General features: G+C 46.5%; 1 protein-coding gene and 1 non-coding gene across 2 annotated transcripts in view; both read right to left on the bottom strand.

The window, feature by feature from the left end:
* Positions 1 to 15804, bottom strand: part of znf839 (zinc finger protein 839) — a 40769-nt gene extending 24965 nt beyond the window's left edge. The window contains exons 1-2 of the mRNA XM_078406016.1: positions 14255 to 15804; positions 6292 to 7227 (exon numbers count right to left, since the gene is read on the bottom strand). Coding sequence (XP_078262142.1) covers positions 6292 to 7227; positions 14255 to 15343 — 2025 coding nt within the window. The 5' untranslated portion in view covers positions 15344 to 15804. The remainder of the gene's footprint in view (positions 1 to 6291; positions 7228 to 14254) is intronic.
* Positions 15805 to 16713: 909 nt separating this feature from the next.
* trnak-cuu (transfer RNA lysine (anticodon CUU)) lies at positions 16714 to 16786 on the bottom strand. Its single transcript has one exon. It is a non-coding gene; the product is annotated as a tRNA-Lys (tRNA).
* Between the last annotated feature and the right edge of the window lie 489 nt (positions 16787 to 17275).

The raw sequence follows: 17275 nt of genomic DNA on the forward strand, positions 1-17275 counted from the left end.
AAAGTTTATTGGCCTTTATTGCAAGAGGTTGCCAGTAAAAAGCAGAGGCATTCCACCCTAAACGACAGGCCTGGCAAGACCATATCTACAATTGTGTGTAAATGTTTGGCCTCCTCATTGAAAGATTAACTTGTAATAATGGGAGTGCATTCAAAATTTACCAGCTTGATTCCCGGATGAGTGAGATGTTGTACGAGAAAACAATAAGCCGTCATTGCCTGTACTTGAGTTAACTAGTTTCACAGGTAATCCCATCAAAAAATATCAAATTATAATGGATCTTAAGAGAGATGATGCAGTTAATGTTCTCCCTGGCTAGGGTGTCTAGAAACGAGGGATACCATTTCAAAAAAAGGGATCAGACATTTAGGACGGAGATGAGGAAATCTCTTCATCAAGTGTAGTGAATCTCAGGAATTCTGTTCCCAAGGAAGTTGCAGAGGCTCAGCTGCCATGAGAATACAAGAGAGACAGAACAATCTTTTGCGATTGTGTTAATTGAGGATTACAGCTAGTGCAGGAAAGTGACCCACCCTGACCGAATGAATGGCAGAGCAGGTTCTACTCCTGCTACTTTTCTTGTGTAATCTAGACAAGGTTATTTCCACAGAAACAAAGAACTGCAAATGCTGATTTACGCAAAGTGATTCAGAGTTCTGGAGTAACGCAGTGGGTCAGGCTGCACCTCTGGAGACCAATTCTTCAGACCAATTATGGGGGGGGGGGGGGAAAGAGAAGAGAAGAAAGCTGGAAAGGAAGAGTCAGGACAAAGTGCGGCAGGCAATAGGTTGACATAAGGGAGGTGGGGTTTTGTTCGGCAGATGGTTGGAACAGAAATAAGAACAGCCGGTGCGAGGCAGGGTTGAAGAGATGACGATTGTGAAGCCTGAGGGGGGAAAGTACCGGGATGGGGTGGAGGGGAGAAATAGGTGGGATTCCAGGTGGGGCATAAGGGAAGGGACCTAAAATTGGGGCAGTCAATGTTCATACCATAAGATACCCAAGTGGAATACGAGATGTTACACCTCCAGTTTGCATGTGGCAATGGAGGCAACCCAAGGCAGGAAAGTCAGTGTGGGAATGGGAATGGGAGTTAAAATGGTTATCAACCAGGAGATCCAGCAGGTAGTGTTTGTGAAGAGTCTGAAACATGGATTGCAGTAAAGATTGATTTGGGAATGAGATGAGGTGGCTGCATATTGATGAATCTCAGAGAGAATGAGGGTTTGCGTGGATAAGGGCATGAAATGGCATAAGTATGGAAGTGGCAAACTGACCAAAGAGTACAAAATCATAAACAATGGAGAGACAAAGGTTATTCAAAAGCGTACCTTCATCTGCATTAATAGCAACTTGGGGAAGAGCATGAACTGAACAGTAGACTTCATTGGCTGTATTCAATCAAACTGAACAGGTACTTCACTTTTAATGCAGATTTGTACATTTTTTCCTTCCAAGGACAATGATAGATCAAACTAATGATTGCTGGCAGCTGGCAGACTCATGCATTTATGAAATTTATGACATGCACACGGCAAAACATTTTTCCACTTCCCCAAAAGCAAAATCAGTTTGATTTAGGACATACAACTGATTCCACTAGAATCTCAGATGTTGGAATCTCGGTTCTTGGTCCTCCAAAATATTCAAAATGGAATTTAAACTGGAGGTGGAAAAATAAGCAAAAGTCTGAAGCAAAAATAATAAAATAAATTGCCGGAGGAACTCAACAAGTCAGGCAACATCCATGAAGAGAAATGGACGGACAATGTTTTGAATTGGGTCCCTTCTTCAGATTAATTATGTCAGTTCAATAACCTGATGGTTGTGGGAAAGTAGTTGCTTCTGAGCCTGGTCATGTGGGACTCATGCCCCTGTACCTCCTGCCCGACAGTAGCAATGAAAAGAGGGGGTGGGCTGGATGGTGAGGATCCTTAATGATAGATGCCGCCTTCTTGAGGCAGAGCCTCATGTGGATGCTTTCATTGTGGTTGCTTCCACTGTGAAGGTGATGGACTGGGCTGTGTCTACCACCCTCAAACCTCTGTGTCAGATCTAACCATGATCTAACCAGTCATGATGCTTTCTACAGAGCATCTGTAGAAGTCTGTCAGAACTAAGGGATGGATGATATTGAGCATATGGTTCCTAGGTATCATTTCACCAACAACCTAACTTGATCTGGTTCCTTCAACCAGAGGGATGTAATGCTGAGGCTCTATAAGGCGCAGGTAAGGCCGCATTTGGAATATTGTGAGCAATTTTGAGCACCATATCTGAGGAAGGATCTGCTGGCTCTGGAGAGGGTCCTGAGGAGGTTTACAAGAATGATCCCAGGAACGAGTAGGTTAACCTAGGATGAGCGTTTGTCAACACTGGGCCTGTACTCGTTGGAGTTTAGAAGAATGAGGGGGGACCTCATTGAAACATACCGAATAGTGAAAGACTTGGATAGAGTGGATGTGGAGAGGATGCTTCCACTAGTGGGAGAGACTAGGTCTAGAGGTCATCGTCTCAGAATTAAAGGACGTTCTTTTAGGAAGATGAGGAGAAATTTCTTTAGTCAGAGGGTGGAGAATCTGTGGAGACCAAGTCAGTGGATATTTTTAAAGGCAGAGATACATAGATTCTTGATTAATACAGGTGTCAGAGGGTATGGGGAGAAGCCAGGAGAATGGGGTTAGGAGGGAGAGATAGATCAGCCATGATTGAATGGCGGAGTAGACTTGATGGGCCAAATGGTCTAATTCTACTCCTATCACTTATGATCTTATGATGTAATGACCAAGAATGTGCATCAGTATATTTACTTCTTTAAGTGTCTGAAAAGATGCGACATGCCCACAAGGATCCTCTGGAAATTTTACTGATGTGCTATAGAAAGAATATCCTGATGGGATGCATCTCAGCCTGATTATGGCAACTGCTTCGTTCCTGTCTGCCTGAACCTGCAAAGAGCGGTGAACACAGCCCGGTCCATCGCAGGCTCATCACTTCCTTCTATCCAATCCATCCTCACAGTGCAGTACATCAGGAAGGATGGCAGTATCTTCAAGGATGCCTGATACCCTGTCCTTTCCCATTTCTCTCTTCAATCTTCTGCAGAAGAAAAAGGAGCTCGAAACCCTTGATGGCCAAAATAGCTACTTCCCCTCTGCTTCACACCCTTGTCCCCTCTTCACGTCTTTCACGAGGCCACATACTTTTAACTTTACCTCATTTAGTTATTCCATTATTGCACTTCAGTATTTCTGTTGCAATACATCAGATTGCACTACATTCTTTGCACCATTCTGCTGTTTTTTTCATTGTATTTATTGTTGTATTTATCATTTGCATTACCACACTGTTTACTCTATGAGCTTCATGCGAAGAAGGAGTTTCATTGCAAACTGGTCTATATGACAATAATCCGAATCAGGGAAGTGGCAGTACGTTGTTTAACTTTGCCTGCTGCATGGTGGTTAGGAGGTACGTAAAGCTGTGTTGCAGCTTCCCAAGTTTGCATCTCAAGTATGCTTGGCGAAGAGGACATAAGATTGCAAATGGATACCGAACATGCAAATGGAGTATATCGCAGGAATGTTGAAGCAGCATATTTGTATAGTTAGTCTGTTAATTTAACAAATGCACCACTATGCTGAACTCCTCTCCTTGGTGACCATTGGCATCACCATTACCAAATTCATCACCATAAATATCGTAGGGTCAGTACCAACCAAAAATGGAACTCAAGGTTCCAACCTTGACGGTTAGATCACATGGGATCCAAGGAGAGATAGCTGAATGGATAGAAAATTGGCCTCATAGAAGGAAGCAGAGGGTGATGATGGAAGGTTGCTTCTCGGACTGGAGGCCTGTGACTGGTGGTGTACCTCAGGGTTCGGTGCTGGACCCACTACTGTTTGTCATCTATATCAATGATTTGGATTAGAACACACACGGCAAGATTAGCAAGTTTGCTGACGATACAAAAGTGGGTGGTTTTGCAGATAGGGAAGATGGTTGTGAAAGATTGCAGCAGGATCTTGATCGATTAGCCAGGTGGGCTGAGGTATGGTTGATGGAATTTAATACAGAGAAATGTGAGGTGTTGCATTTTGGAAAGTCTAACAAAGGCAGGAGCTGCACAGTAAATGGTAGGGTTGAGGAGAGTGTTGTAGAGCAGAAGGAATCTAGGAGTGCAGGTGCATGGTTCCTTCAAGGTGGAGTTGCAGGTAGATAGGGTGGTCAAAAACAGATTTGGCACATTGGCCTTCATCAGTCAGAGTATTGAGTATAGAAGTTGGGAGGTCATGTTGCAGTTGTACAAGACGTTGTTGCCGCATTTAGAGTATTGTGTTCAGTTCTGGGCACCATGTTATAAGAAAGATGTTGTCAAGCTGGAATGGGTACAGAGAAGATTTACAAGGATGTTGCCAGGGCTAGAGGGTCTGAGCTACAGGAAGAGGTTGAGTAGGCTGGGACACTATTCCTTGGAGTGCAGGAGGATGAGGGTTGATCTTATTGAGATGTATAAAATCATGAGGAATAGATCGGGTAGATGCACAGAATCTCTTGCCCAGAGGAGGGGAATTGAGAACTAGAGGACATAAGTTCAAGGTGAAGGGGAAAAGATTTAACAGGAATCTGAAGGGTTACTTTTTCACACAAAGAGTGGTGGGTGTATGGAACAAGCTGTCAGAGGAGGTAGTTGGGACTATCCAACATTTAAGAAACAGTTAGATAGGTACATGGATAGGACAGGTTTGGAGTCGTCTGAAGAAGGGTCTCGACCCGAAACGTCACCCATCCCTTCTCTCCAGAGATGCTGCTTTTCCCGCTGAATTACTTCAGCATTTTGGGTCTACCTTCAATTTAAACCAACATCTGCAGTTCTTTCCTACACAGGTTTGGAGGGATATGGACCAAACACAGGCAGGTGGGACATGTGACCGGTGTGGGCAAGTTGGACCGAAGGGCCTTTTCCACACTATCACTATGACTCTATAAACCAGTGAAACAGCACAACAGCAGATTCTGCCCAGGCATTCTGCATTGACTCATGAACCTCACATATTCCCTACCAAACCTCTTCCACCATCAAGATACATGCCAGGAGTGGGAAGGAATACTTTCCATTCAACTGATGAGTAGTTTCAGCAATACTTGACACTCAATACCATCCAGGACAATGTAGCCCTCGTTGACTAATAAAATCGATGCAATTCCCTCTACTTCTGCCTTATCATGACTACACCATGTGCAAAATGCACTGCTGAAACTAAGTATCTTCAACAGCACCTCCCAAATCCCAAACTTCTTCCATGTAGTTGGACAAGGGCAACAAACAGGTGCATAGGATTAGATCTTTCAAATGATTACATCCCCCCTCAATAAGATCAACCCTTGTGAGAATATTACCATACCCGCTTTCCAAATGATTCAAAATCCTTGACCTCCATACACAGAACACGATGGAAGCATTAACCACATGAACTACAAAGTCTACACAATTTGTTGGCGCCTTCTCAAAGCCATTTAAGGATAAGGGTTAATTGCCGACCATACAAGTGAGTATCCCCCAAAATTCCAAGTATGAATAATTTACAACAACATTGGAAGTTACAATGACTACAATTTCCCAACAATTTAAACAATGTTTAAAATGATCGCGGAAAAGCTTCTGCATTTGCCACAAATTTACCGCAGTGTTACTTCACACTGAAGTCCACATAAATACAAGTGGAGGACTAAGTCACAAATTTAAGTCGAAGCAGTAAGCAAATATCACAGCACAAGAAAAAGGCTGCTTCAAAGTAATATATTTACTTAAAAGTCAATACACATCGCATCAATACACAGTCAATACACATCACACAAAATGCCCATGACCATCAGAATTTGGTTTCAAGACAGTATGACATTACATTTGAACAGAAATTGTGGAATAACTGATACTAGTAAAAAAAATATGTTCCTACTTCTGCTCTGACTCAAGTACTGAACTATTATTCTGACATGTACATAACATACTGTTTTATGCCTCACAGTCACCAAAAAGTAATCGTCATTATAGCCACTATCTCAATTAATTCATGAAATGCCTGGTCTGGAACTTAGTCCAACTAAATTGGCAGCACATCCTAAGTTGGACAATTTGCTGATAATACTAATTCTCAGCTTGTGCATGGGAATATGGCGACCTGAGTAACATATGCAACAGACTATAGGCACCCCTGAAACTGAGCTCCAACATATCATCACTTTTAGAATGGAAATAAAATCCAAATATCAAGTATCAGTACACACCTGTTGGATGTCTTGGGAAGATGGATCTGTACTTCCCACCATCAAAGATGTAGTGTCAATATTTATGGGTTGCGTCACTAGCCCATCAGTTATTGTGCCATTCCTGTCACCACCTCCTCCACTGTCCCCACCAATCACATTGCCATTGGATTTGTTCACAGAAGTTCTCTGTTCCTCAGAGACAGAAGCCAGCTGCCCGTGAGATGGGTTGAGTCTATAATGTCGTGCTAATCCTCCCCTTCCAATATAAGACTTTTCACAGGTGTCACACTTAAACTTTTTGGGTTTGAAAGAACAAGGCATTGAAAGGCTTAAATCATCCATTTTTGTTTTCACTTCTTCTTCCTCCAAACTGTATTCAGAATAGTCATCTGAATCAGACTGGTGGCCCTCTGCTAAATCTTCTGTTTTTATGAACTTGTAGTCTTTAACTTTGTATTTTGGTGGTCGTGATATACGGCCGGATCGAGTTTTGATCTTCACTGGTTTTTTTTCCTTTGATTTATCACTACTCTCATGTTTCTTGGCGTGGCTAGTGGCAACCAGATTGACCACTGCTGTTGTGGTAGCAGATATGCTGGTAGTTACAGCACCAGTGGAAATGCCAGACTGGCCACTGATGGTTATCCCAGGAATCGTACGGATAGAGTTTACAGGTGCAAGTGGCGGGGGCTGCCGCTGAACAAGTAGTTGAATTGGAGGTTCTGAAGTGCTGTGCAAAATATATTGTTGTGAACCACTTGTTGAAAGAGGTTGTATCCTAATGATTTGAGGTCCAGAAAGATTAATTCCCCCTGACACAGTCGTTCTTTGGTTAGCCATCAGACTGGATGCCGCGGTTTTGGGTTGCACTACTGCAAGAGGTGGCATAGGCCTGTCTTTCTCCTCCTGTGCTGGAACTGCTTGTAAGTGAACTTGAACAGTATCTAGTTGATGCTGCAATAAAACAAAAAGAACTTAGCATTTACTGACTTAAAGTTCACAATAACGTGTCAATTCATCAAGGAATTCAGTGGCAGTGGCTTAAAACTTTTCATGCTGGAATATTGAGTGAGATTACCTTCCAGCCTAGTTAGGAAAAGGATACTAAAACTAGCCTGAACTACTATGTATTAAATATAAAATGAGTTGCAAAGGTTGCCAATGCTAATACCCCAGCAAGCAACCTAATGGAATAAAGTTACAGGGATGGCAGTATATGTCTTCCTAACACAACTGTAACTTTATGGGCTGACAATAGGTTTGTCACACAAAGAACTTGGGACTGCAGTTAAATGTTGAAGAACGCAAAACCATCTCACTGAAACCAACACCATTCTGACGAGGCTTGACAAGCTTATGTCTCCCTTTGGCGGAATGTCAAAAAACAAAATTACCATAAGACATGTGCCTCTAACATTCAAAGCAATGTTTTCACTCTGGTTGTTAATACCTGCAACTCTCTACCCAATCAGTCTACTCAGTATGTTTAAGGCAGAGATCAACATGCACTATATGGGCTGGTTACCTAGTACTGCTGATTATTAATTTATTGATTACTGATTATTGTATCTTTATTGGAATATTATTCTGTTTATAGGCCTGTAAAGCTGCAGCAAAGAACAATCTTGTTGTTCCATTGCCAGTACATATGATAATTAAGGAGAATTGATATTTGACTCTATTTTCACGAAATGTCAGGAAATTTTAATTGCAATTTAATTTTATTCAAAGTGTGTGTGTGTGCGCACGCAGGTCTCTCTGCACGTGGGGATTGGTGCCAGCGTTTATACGGGCGATTGTGTCTTGGTCAGAGAGTGAACAGGAGATCATTGGTGCTCGGGGTTGGTGAGGGTGGAGATGCAGATGAGGGAAGTGGGGATCAAGAGGCTGGGGACATGAGCTGAACTTGACATTAACACCGAACATCATTCTATCCCTCAGCCACAGACTCCGCACTGGGTGACCCGTGTGTGACCCACACCGTCCTGGATCAGCCCTGGAGGAGCACGGATTGTTCCGGCACTGAGTGCATTGGGAAATGGATGGGTGATGGAAATCTCGCAGTGGGATGGTACAGATCTAACAGGTAACGTGAGGCGATCGTATGATAATTAAAGAGACTTGACATTTGACTCTATTTTCACAAAATGGCAGGAAATTTTAATTGCAATGTGTGTGTGTGTGTGAGATCATCTAGTGCACCTCAACCAGGTGGTCGGCTTTCCTGCCACATGTGTAGGATAGTGTTAATGTGTGGGGATCGCTGGGCGGCAAGGACCCGGTGGGCCGAAGAGCCTGTTTCCGCGCTGTATCTCTAAATCTATAAATCTAAATTACAGACATTCAACAGGTTGATAGGTTGGTTCATTGACCGCTGTTCCTTTCTTCATGTATAGCTGAATGGCCAGAGTTAATGAGAATATGGGTAGAATAAAAAACATTACTACTTCAGGATTAGCATAAATGCGTGGCTGATGTGGGTCAACGGGTCTGTTTCCGTGCAGTACCTTGCACATAAGTGCAATATCATAAGTGACAGGAGCAGAATTTGCCATTTGGCCCATTGAGTCTATTCCACCATTCAATCATGGCTGATCTATCTTTCCCTCAACCCTATTTAGATTTAGAGACACAGCGCGGAAACAGGCCCTTCGTCCTACCGAATCCGCGCCGCCCAGCGATCCCCGCACATTAACACTATCCTACACACACACGGGACAATTTTTACATTTACCCAGTCAATTAACCTACATACCTGTACGTCTTTGGAGTGTGGGAGGAAACCGAAGATATCAGAGAAAACCCACGCAGGTCACGGGGAGAAAGTACAAACTCCGTACAGACGGCGCCCGTAGTCAGGATCGAACCCGAGTCTCCGGCGCTACATTCGCTGTAAGGCAGCAACTCTACCGCTGCGCCACCGTGCCGCATGCCTTCTCCCCATTACCCCTGGAACCCATACTAATCAAGAATCTATCTATCTCTGCCTTAAAAATATACTGACTTGGCCTCCACAGCCTTTTATGGCAAAGAATTCCACAGACTCACCACTCTCTGACTAAAGAAATCCCTGCTCATCTCCTTTCTAAAGGAACGTCCTTTAATTCTGAGGCTATGACCTCTGGTCCTAGACTCTCTCACTAGTGGAAACATCTTCTCCACATTCACTCTATCGAAGCCTTTCACTATTCGATAAGTTTCAATGAGGGTCCCCCCCTCATCCTTCTAAACTCCAGCAAATACAGGCCAAGTGCCATCAAACGCTCATCATATGTTAACCTACTAATTCCTTGGATCATTCTTGTAAATCTCCTTCTGGAACCTCTCCAGAGCCAGCACATCCTTCCTCAGATATGTTGCCCAAAATTACTCACAATAATGCAGCCTGGCCTGCCTCATAGAGCCTCAGCATTACATCCCTGTTTTTGTATACTAACCCTCTTGAAATAAATGCTAGCATTGCATATGCCTTCCTCACTGCCGATTCGACTTGCAGATTAACTTTTCGGGAATCCTGCACCAGGTCCTTTTGCACCTCCGATTTCTGGATTCTCTCCCATTTAGAAAATAGTCTATGCCTTTATTCCTACGACCAAAATGCATGACTCCACACTTTGCTACACTATATTCCATCTGCCACTTCTCTGCCCACTCTCCCAACCTGCCCAAGTCCTTCTGCAGAGTCCCTGCTTTCTCTACACTACCTGCCCGTCCACCTATTTTTGTATCAGCTGCAAACTTGGCCACAAAACCTTAAATTCCCTCATCCAAATCATTAATATACAACAAAGAGTACCTGCCCCATCGCCGATCCCTGCGGAACTCCGCTAGTCACTGGCAGCCAACCACAAAAGGCCCCTTTTATTGCCACTCTTTGCCTTCTGCCATCCAGCCAACCTGCTATCCATGCTAGTATCTGCCCTTTGATACCATGGGCGCTCATCTTCCTTAACAGCCGCCTTAAAGTGTGGCACTTTATCAAGGCTTTTTGAAAATCTAGGTAAACAACATCCACTGACTCTCCTTTGTCTGTCCTGCTATTTATTTCTTCAAAGAATTCCAGCAGATTTGTCAGGCAAGATCTCCCCTTCACAAAACCTTGCCGACTTCAGCCTATTTTATCATGAACTTCTGTATACTCCCTAACCTCATCCTTTATAGTGGACTCTAAAATCTTACCAGCTATTGAAGTCAGACTAACTGGCCAGTTTATACTATTCTGCTTTGCTCCTTTCTTGTGCAGTGGGGTAATATTGGCAATTTTCCAATCGTCTGGAAAATTGCAAAAAAAACCTTGGACGAAGTCAGATTATTTAAAAAAAGTATATAAAGAGAAACTGGATAAGTTGCCTGTTTGATCACCTCTTTTATAATCCTAGGCCTTTCCATTTTTTCCTGGAGTCACACAGCACGGAATCAGACCCTTCGGCCCAACTTGCCCATGCCAACCAAGATGCCTCATCTACACTATTCTCACCTGCCAGTATTTGCTACATATCTCTCCAGTCATTCCCTATCCATGCACCTGTCTACATGACTTTTTAATGTTGTTAATTACCTGTCGCAACAACCTCCTCTGGCAGCTCATTCCATACACCCACCACCCTGTGTATGAAAACTCAGGCTCCTATTAATTTTTTCCCCTCTCATCTCAAACGTTTGTCATGTACATAGGTCATTGGAACAGAGCTAGGCCATTTGACCCAGAGTCTCCTGCATGATTCAATCATGGCTGATCTATCTTTCCCTCTCCACCCCATTCTCCTGCCTTCTCCTGGTAACCTTTGACACTCTTACTAATCAAGAACCTGTCAATGTCCACTTTAAAAATACCCAGTGACGTGGCCTGCACAGCCGCCTGTGGCAATGAATTCCACGGATTCACCACCCCTGAATAAAGAAATCCCTCCTCATCCTTCTAAAGGTACATCCTTTTATTCTGAGGCTTTGCCCTCTGGTCCTGGACTCTCCCACTAGTGGAAACATCCTCGCCAACTCCACTTTCTCCAGGCCTTTCACTATTCGGTAAGTTTCAATGAAATCCCCTCTCATCCTTCTAAATTGCAGCGAGTACGGGCCCAAAGCGGTCTAACGTTCATAATACGTTAACCCAATCATCACCAGACCATTCTCGTAAACCTCCTCTGGGCCCTCTCTAACACCAGCATATCTCTCCTCAGATAGGGGGCCCAAAACTGCTTACCTTACTCCAAATGTGGTCTACATCAGGCATTACATCCCTGTTTTTATATTCTTGTCCTCTCAAAATGAATGCTTACATTACATTTGCCTTCCTTACTACCGAAGTAACTTGCAAATTAACCTTTGGGAACCCTCCCATCGCTCCCTTCTTGAACAGCAGAGTAATATTTGCAAAATTCCAGTTGTCTGGAACCACTCCTGATTCTAGTGATTCTTGAAAGATCACTACTAATGCCTCCACAAACTCTTTCAAACCCTGGGGTGCAGTCCATCAAGTCCAGGTGACTTATCCACCACCTTCAGATCTTTCAACTTCTTAGTAATATCAACTCCTCTAACTTCTGCACCCTGACTCTGTTGCATTGCTGACACGTTGCTGGTGTCTTCTGCTGTGAAGACTGACGCAAAAACATATTCAGCTCATCTTCCATTTCTTTAGTTCCCATTACTATTTCTCCAGCATCATTTTCCAGCGGTCCAATGTTCACTCTTGGCTCTCCTACTCTTTATATATGTGAAGAAACTTTTGAAGGTATCACAAAATGCTGGAGTAACTCAGCAGGTCAGGCAGCATCTCTGGAGGGAAGGAATGGGTGACGTTTCGGGTCGAGACCCTTCTTCAGACTGATGTCCGGGGGGGGCGGGGCAAAGAAAGGATATAGGTGGAGACAGGAAGATAGAGGGAGAACTGGGAAGGGGGAGGGGAAGAGAGGGACAGAGGAACTATCTAAAGTTAGAGAAGTCAATGTTCATACCGCTGGGCTGTAAGCTGCCCAAGCAAAACATGAGGTGCTGTTCCTCCAATTTCCGGTGGGCCTCACTATGGCACTGGAGGAGGCCCATGGCAGAAAGGTCAGACTGGGAGTGGGAGTTGAAGTGCTCAGCCACCGGGAGATCAGGTTGGTTAAGGCGGGACTGAGCGAAGGGGTTGAGCGAAACGATCGCCGAGCCTGCGTTTGGTCTCGCCGATGTAGAGAGATTGACATCTGGAACAGCGGATACAGTAGGTGAGGTTGGAGGAGGTGCAGGTGAACCTCTGTCTCACCTGGAAAGACTGTTTGGGTCCTTGGATGGAGTTGAGGGGGGAGGTAAAGGGACAGGTGTTGCATCTCCTGCGGTTGCAGGGGAAAGTGCCTGGGGAGGGGGTGGTTTGGGTAGGAAGGGACGAGTGGACCAGGGAGTTACGGAGTGAACGGTCTCTGCGGAACACAGAAAGGGGAGGAGATGGGAAGATGTGGCCAGTAGTGGGATCCCGTTGTAGGTGACGGAAATGTTGGAGGATGATTTGTTGGATACACTGGCTGATGGGGTGGAAGGTGAGAACGAGGGGGATTCTGTCCTTGTTACAAATGGGGGGAGGGGGAGCAAGAGCGGAACTGCAGGATATAGAGGAGGCCCTAGTGAGAGCCTCATCTATAATGGAAGAGAGGAAGCCCCGTTTCCTAAAGAATGAGGACATCTCTGATGCCCTAGTGTGAAACACCTCATCCTGGGCGCAGATGCGGCGTAGACGGAGGAATTGGGAGTAGGGGATAGACTTTTTGCAGGAGACAGGGTGGGAAGAAGTGTAGTCCAGATAGCTGTGCGAGTCAGTGAGTTTGTAAACGGTTAGTAAATGGGAGCCTCTGCTGTCAGACACTAGTCTGTCTCCTGTGATGGAGATGGTGAGATGCAGAAATGGTAGGGAGATGTCGGAGATAGTCTAAGTATATTTAAGAGCAGGATGGAAATTAGTGGTGAAATGTATGAAGTCAGTGAGTTCTGCATGGGTACAAGAGGTAGCACCATTACAGTCGTCAATGTAGCGGAGGGAGAGTTAGCCAGGTAATATTGCAACACAAGCTTTTATTTTCTGAAATTACAACTGCAGCATTTTATCAAATGACCTAAGCACATCTTTATATAGCACATTAATAGGTTCCCCTTTATCCCCTGAACATGTCACTCCCTCAAAGAAATCCATTAAATTGGACAAGCATAATTTCCCTTTACACATAAAAAAAATCCCTCCCCACCCAAGTAATTTTCACTACAACTGCAGGAGATGTAATACCCCCACACTCACATGCATCCAGGGACTCCAACGGGATTTCCAAGTGAGACAGAGGTTCACATACACCTCTTCTAACGTCATCTATTGCATCTGGTGCTCCCGATGTGGCCTCCTTTGCATTGGCGAGACCAAGCGTAAACTGGGCGACCGTTTCAGGGGGTACTTACCCTCAGTCTAACCCTAACCCGCTGAGTTACTCCAGCATTTCGTGATACCTCAGTCCACCAAGAACAGCAGAGGCCTCCATTTACTAACCGTTTACCCCCCCTTCCCCTCCCATACTGCCTATCTTTCTGTCCTGGGTCTGCTGCATTGCAAGAGACCAAGAACAAACTACAGGAACCATTTGGGTAACTTACAACCAACAATATTCCGAATTCTCCAATTTTAAGTGACTAACCTCCACCTCATTTTATTCCCTCTCTCGACATCGATCCAAACCCATTTCTCACACTATCACGCCCCCTCTACAAACACCCCTCTCCCGCGTCACCATCCCCTTCCTTTGACTCCACCCCCTTCCTTTGACTCCACAATTCTCACATATTATAGAAACTGTCATCGATCTTCTGCACTCCAATCAACTAACATTTACATTAATTAAGAGATAATATCTTTGGGTTATCCTCAAGTGACACGTCACCTCTTGGAATTTTTCTCTTATTGGAATATATGGCAAAGCCGTTTCTTGAAATTATTGTACAAAATATCTGGAAATACCAATACCTGTGTTGAAGATGTTACACGCAATGGAGCCATCTTATGCTGTACATGTGCAATGCTTTGGTGTAAATTCTGATGAAGGACAGCCTGATGAGCAGCGTTCTGCAACTGTCGCGCTGCGTTTTGAACGATTGTCAACGGCTGAGTATAGGCAGGGTGCTGCTGTGAAAGTGCCGTTAGAACCTTAGGCTGGCTGGGTTGGTTAACTGTAGAAGACTGGGTAGAGATACATATTTGCTGAACTTGAACCGGGTTACACGAATCAATCCTATGGACAACCTGACTTGGTTGAACACCCGTCAGTACCTGCGGCATCAAAGCATTACACACAGGGACTTGTATCATCCGACTTCGATCCGTTGCAAGCATTCGCGTTTCGGTGGAAACGCACGGTGTCAAGCTGGTTTTCTGTAGAACCTGATTTCCAAGAGGTGCAGAACTGAGTTGGACGGCGGCGGCGGTTTTGCCGAACCGTGTGGCATGTTGCTGGGATTTGGTAACGTGGGCGATGACTTGCTGCAGTTCATCGGTCAGCGCAACATGCTGCACAAACTGTGTGTGATGTTGCTGGTGCTGCTGCTGGCTGCCAAACATCTGTGCCGCTTCGCTCTCGCTGACTTCCACCAGCCCTTGTTGCTTGGTCAACTGCTCGACCAGTTGCTGCTGCTCCTCGGGGCTCAGGCCCGTGCCTTCCACCAAGGTGCCGTCGGGCTGCACGTAGATGATGGTGTTGGGAGCGGCCTCGATGGAGATGCCGTCCAGCTCATGGGCCACGGTGAAGTCGCCCGCCTGCCCCAAGGGCTCCGCCATAGAGCTCAAGATGCCGCCGGCGTTGAGGAGACCGCCACCGGGCAGCGGCATCGTCCCGACCACCCGAGCGGCGCCGTCCTCCAAGGCCACCCGCACGTAGTCGGGCATCACAGAGTGCACCTCCAGCGGCTTGTGGGGGGCGGCGGCCTCCCGGCCGGGCGGGGGCAATGGGTCGGCACCATGCGGCCGGCCGCCCTCGGCAACCTCCCCCCCGGCTGCCAGGCCGCCCTCAGCCCTCTCCCCGGCCGCCAGGCCGCTGTCCTCCTCCTCCTCCTCCGCCATGTTGGGGGCAGCGCCAGTCGGGAGTCACGACCGCACGTTGTTTCGCCCCATGAGGGAGAGCAGGTCCCGGGGGGTTAATGAAACGAAGGGGCCGTTGCCGCGGGCGAGTGGGTGGGCCGGGCCGGGCCGGGCTGCGGGGCCTGGACCCGGGCTGCGGTCTCTGGGCCGTGGGCTGGGACTCGGGGCCGGGGGCTCTAGGTTGTGACCGGGGCTCTTGGGGCTGGGACCGGGCTGCGGTCTCTAGGCTGGGACCCGGGCCGGGCTGTGAGCTGCGGTCTGTGCTGGGCTGTGGTCCAGGGCTCTGGGCTGTGAACAGTGGTCCAGGGGCTGTGGGCCGCGGACTGTAAGCCGGGCTGTGGACCAGGGGCTGTGTGGGCTGCGGACTGTAGGCCGGGCTGCGGGTTGTGGGCCGTCGTCGTCCAGCGCCGCTCACGGGTCGACACACAACATGGCGGCCGGTGCGGCTACGGCGGCCGCGCAGCAGCCACGTCCCTCCCCGTCCGGCAGCGACAGCGAGAGCGAGAGCGAGAGCGAAGCCGCAAGTCGATACGCGGCCACTCCGCGGGGCCGGCGAGGACCCGTCCCCTCCCCTCCCCTCCACAGACGCTCCCTGCCCGGCCCGGCCCGCTGGGTTACGCCAGCAACTCGTGTCTATCTCCGGCGTAAACCAGCATCTGCCGTTCCCTTTCACATTGCACACAGAGGCCACTCGGCCCTTCTCGCCCGTGCTGCACCAGTCCCACTTGGCCCCACCTCCCTCCTGTCCATGTTCAGGCTTGTTGATTAAATGAATGACTAGTCATGCAACGGGGAAACAGGCCCTTCGGCCCTTCCCGGCTCTGCTGTACTAGTCCCACCTGCCCCATGTCTGTCCTTCTCCCTGTAAACTTCTCTCCTGTTCCATGTACTTGTTCAAATCCATGTTAATTAAATGAATAGAGCCATGCAGTGTGGAAACAGGCCCTTCGGCCCGTCCCGGCCATGCTGTACTAGTCCCAGCTGCCCAGCGTCTGCCCCAACCTCTCTCCTGTCCCATGTACCTGTTCAAATTCATGTTCAGGCTTGGTTTAGAGTAATTGGAGACAGGTCCTTCGGCCCCTCGTGCCCATGCTATCCCATGCACACCAGTAAGAACTAGTAGTGGGACTAGTAAGTAACATTGGTGAACCAGTGAAGAACTTCAACACTGACCACACATTTAAAAACATGTCTCAAAATAAGATAATGATATCTCACTATTATCTCAGAGATAATAAGATAATGGCAGCAAAATATCAATCTCCACACGTTGAATGTGTGTGGTTTGACAGAATAGAAAATGCAACGAGATTGGATGAGGTTTGGGCAACAGAAACAAAAAACAATGCCAGCGCCCAACGTGGGGCTCGAACCCACGACCCTGAGATTAAGAGTCTCATGCTCTACCGACTGAGCTAGCCGGGCTGTGAAGCGAGCACCACTCCTACTCCTCATAGCAGCGAGCTGCGCTGTGGTCAGTGTGGCACATGCTGCAACATTTGTTACTTCACGGCCAGGAGATACAAATCATTTCAAGTCCAGAGTGTGTTTAATGGTAATATTCACCAAAACACGACAATAAAAGTCTTACTTGTCACAGCAGCATAACAGGTTTGTAAACACAATACTCAAGTTGATAATATATTAGAAACAAAATAAAAGTCAATTCAATAATAACTAGGAGGGAGAGATGGTATAAGAAAATAACTGCAGATGCTGGTACAAATCGAAGGTATTTATTCACAAAATGCTGGAGTAACTCAGCAGGTCAGGCAGCATCTCAGGGGAGAAGGAATGGGTGACGTTTCGGGTCGAGACCCTTCCTCAGACTGAGATAGATATGAGGGAGAGATAGATCAGCCATGATTGAATGGCAGAGTAAAAGCTGTTGGGCTTTTGTCTGCTGTCAGCTGC

The sequence above is a fragment of the Rhinoraja longicauda genome, chromosome 10 (genome assembly GCF_053455715.1).
Source record: "Rhinoraja longicauda isolate Sanriku21f chromosome 10, sRhiLon1.1, whole genome shotgun sequence".
In the NCBI taxonomy this organism is placed as follows: domain Eukaryota; kingdom Metazoa; phylum Chordata; class Chondrichthyes; order Rajiformes; family Arhynchobatidae; genus Rhinoraja; species Rhinoraja longicauda.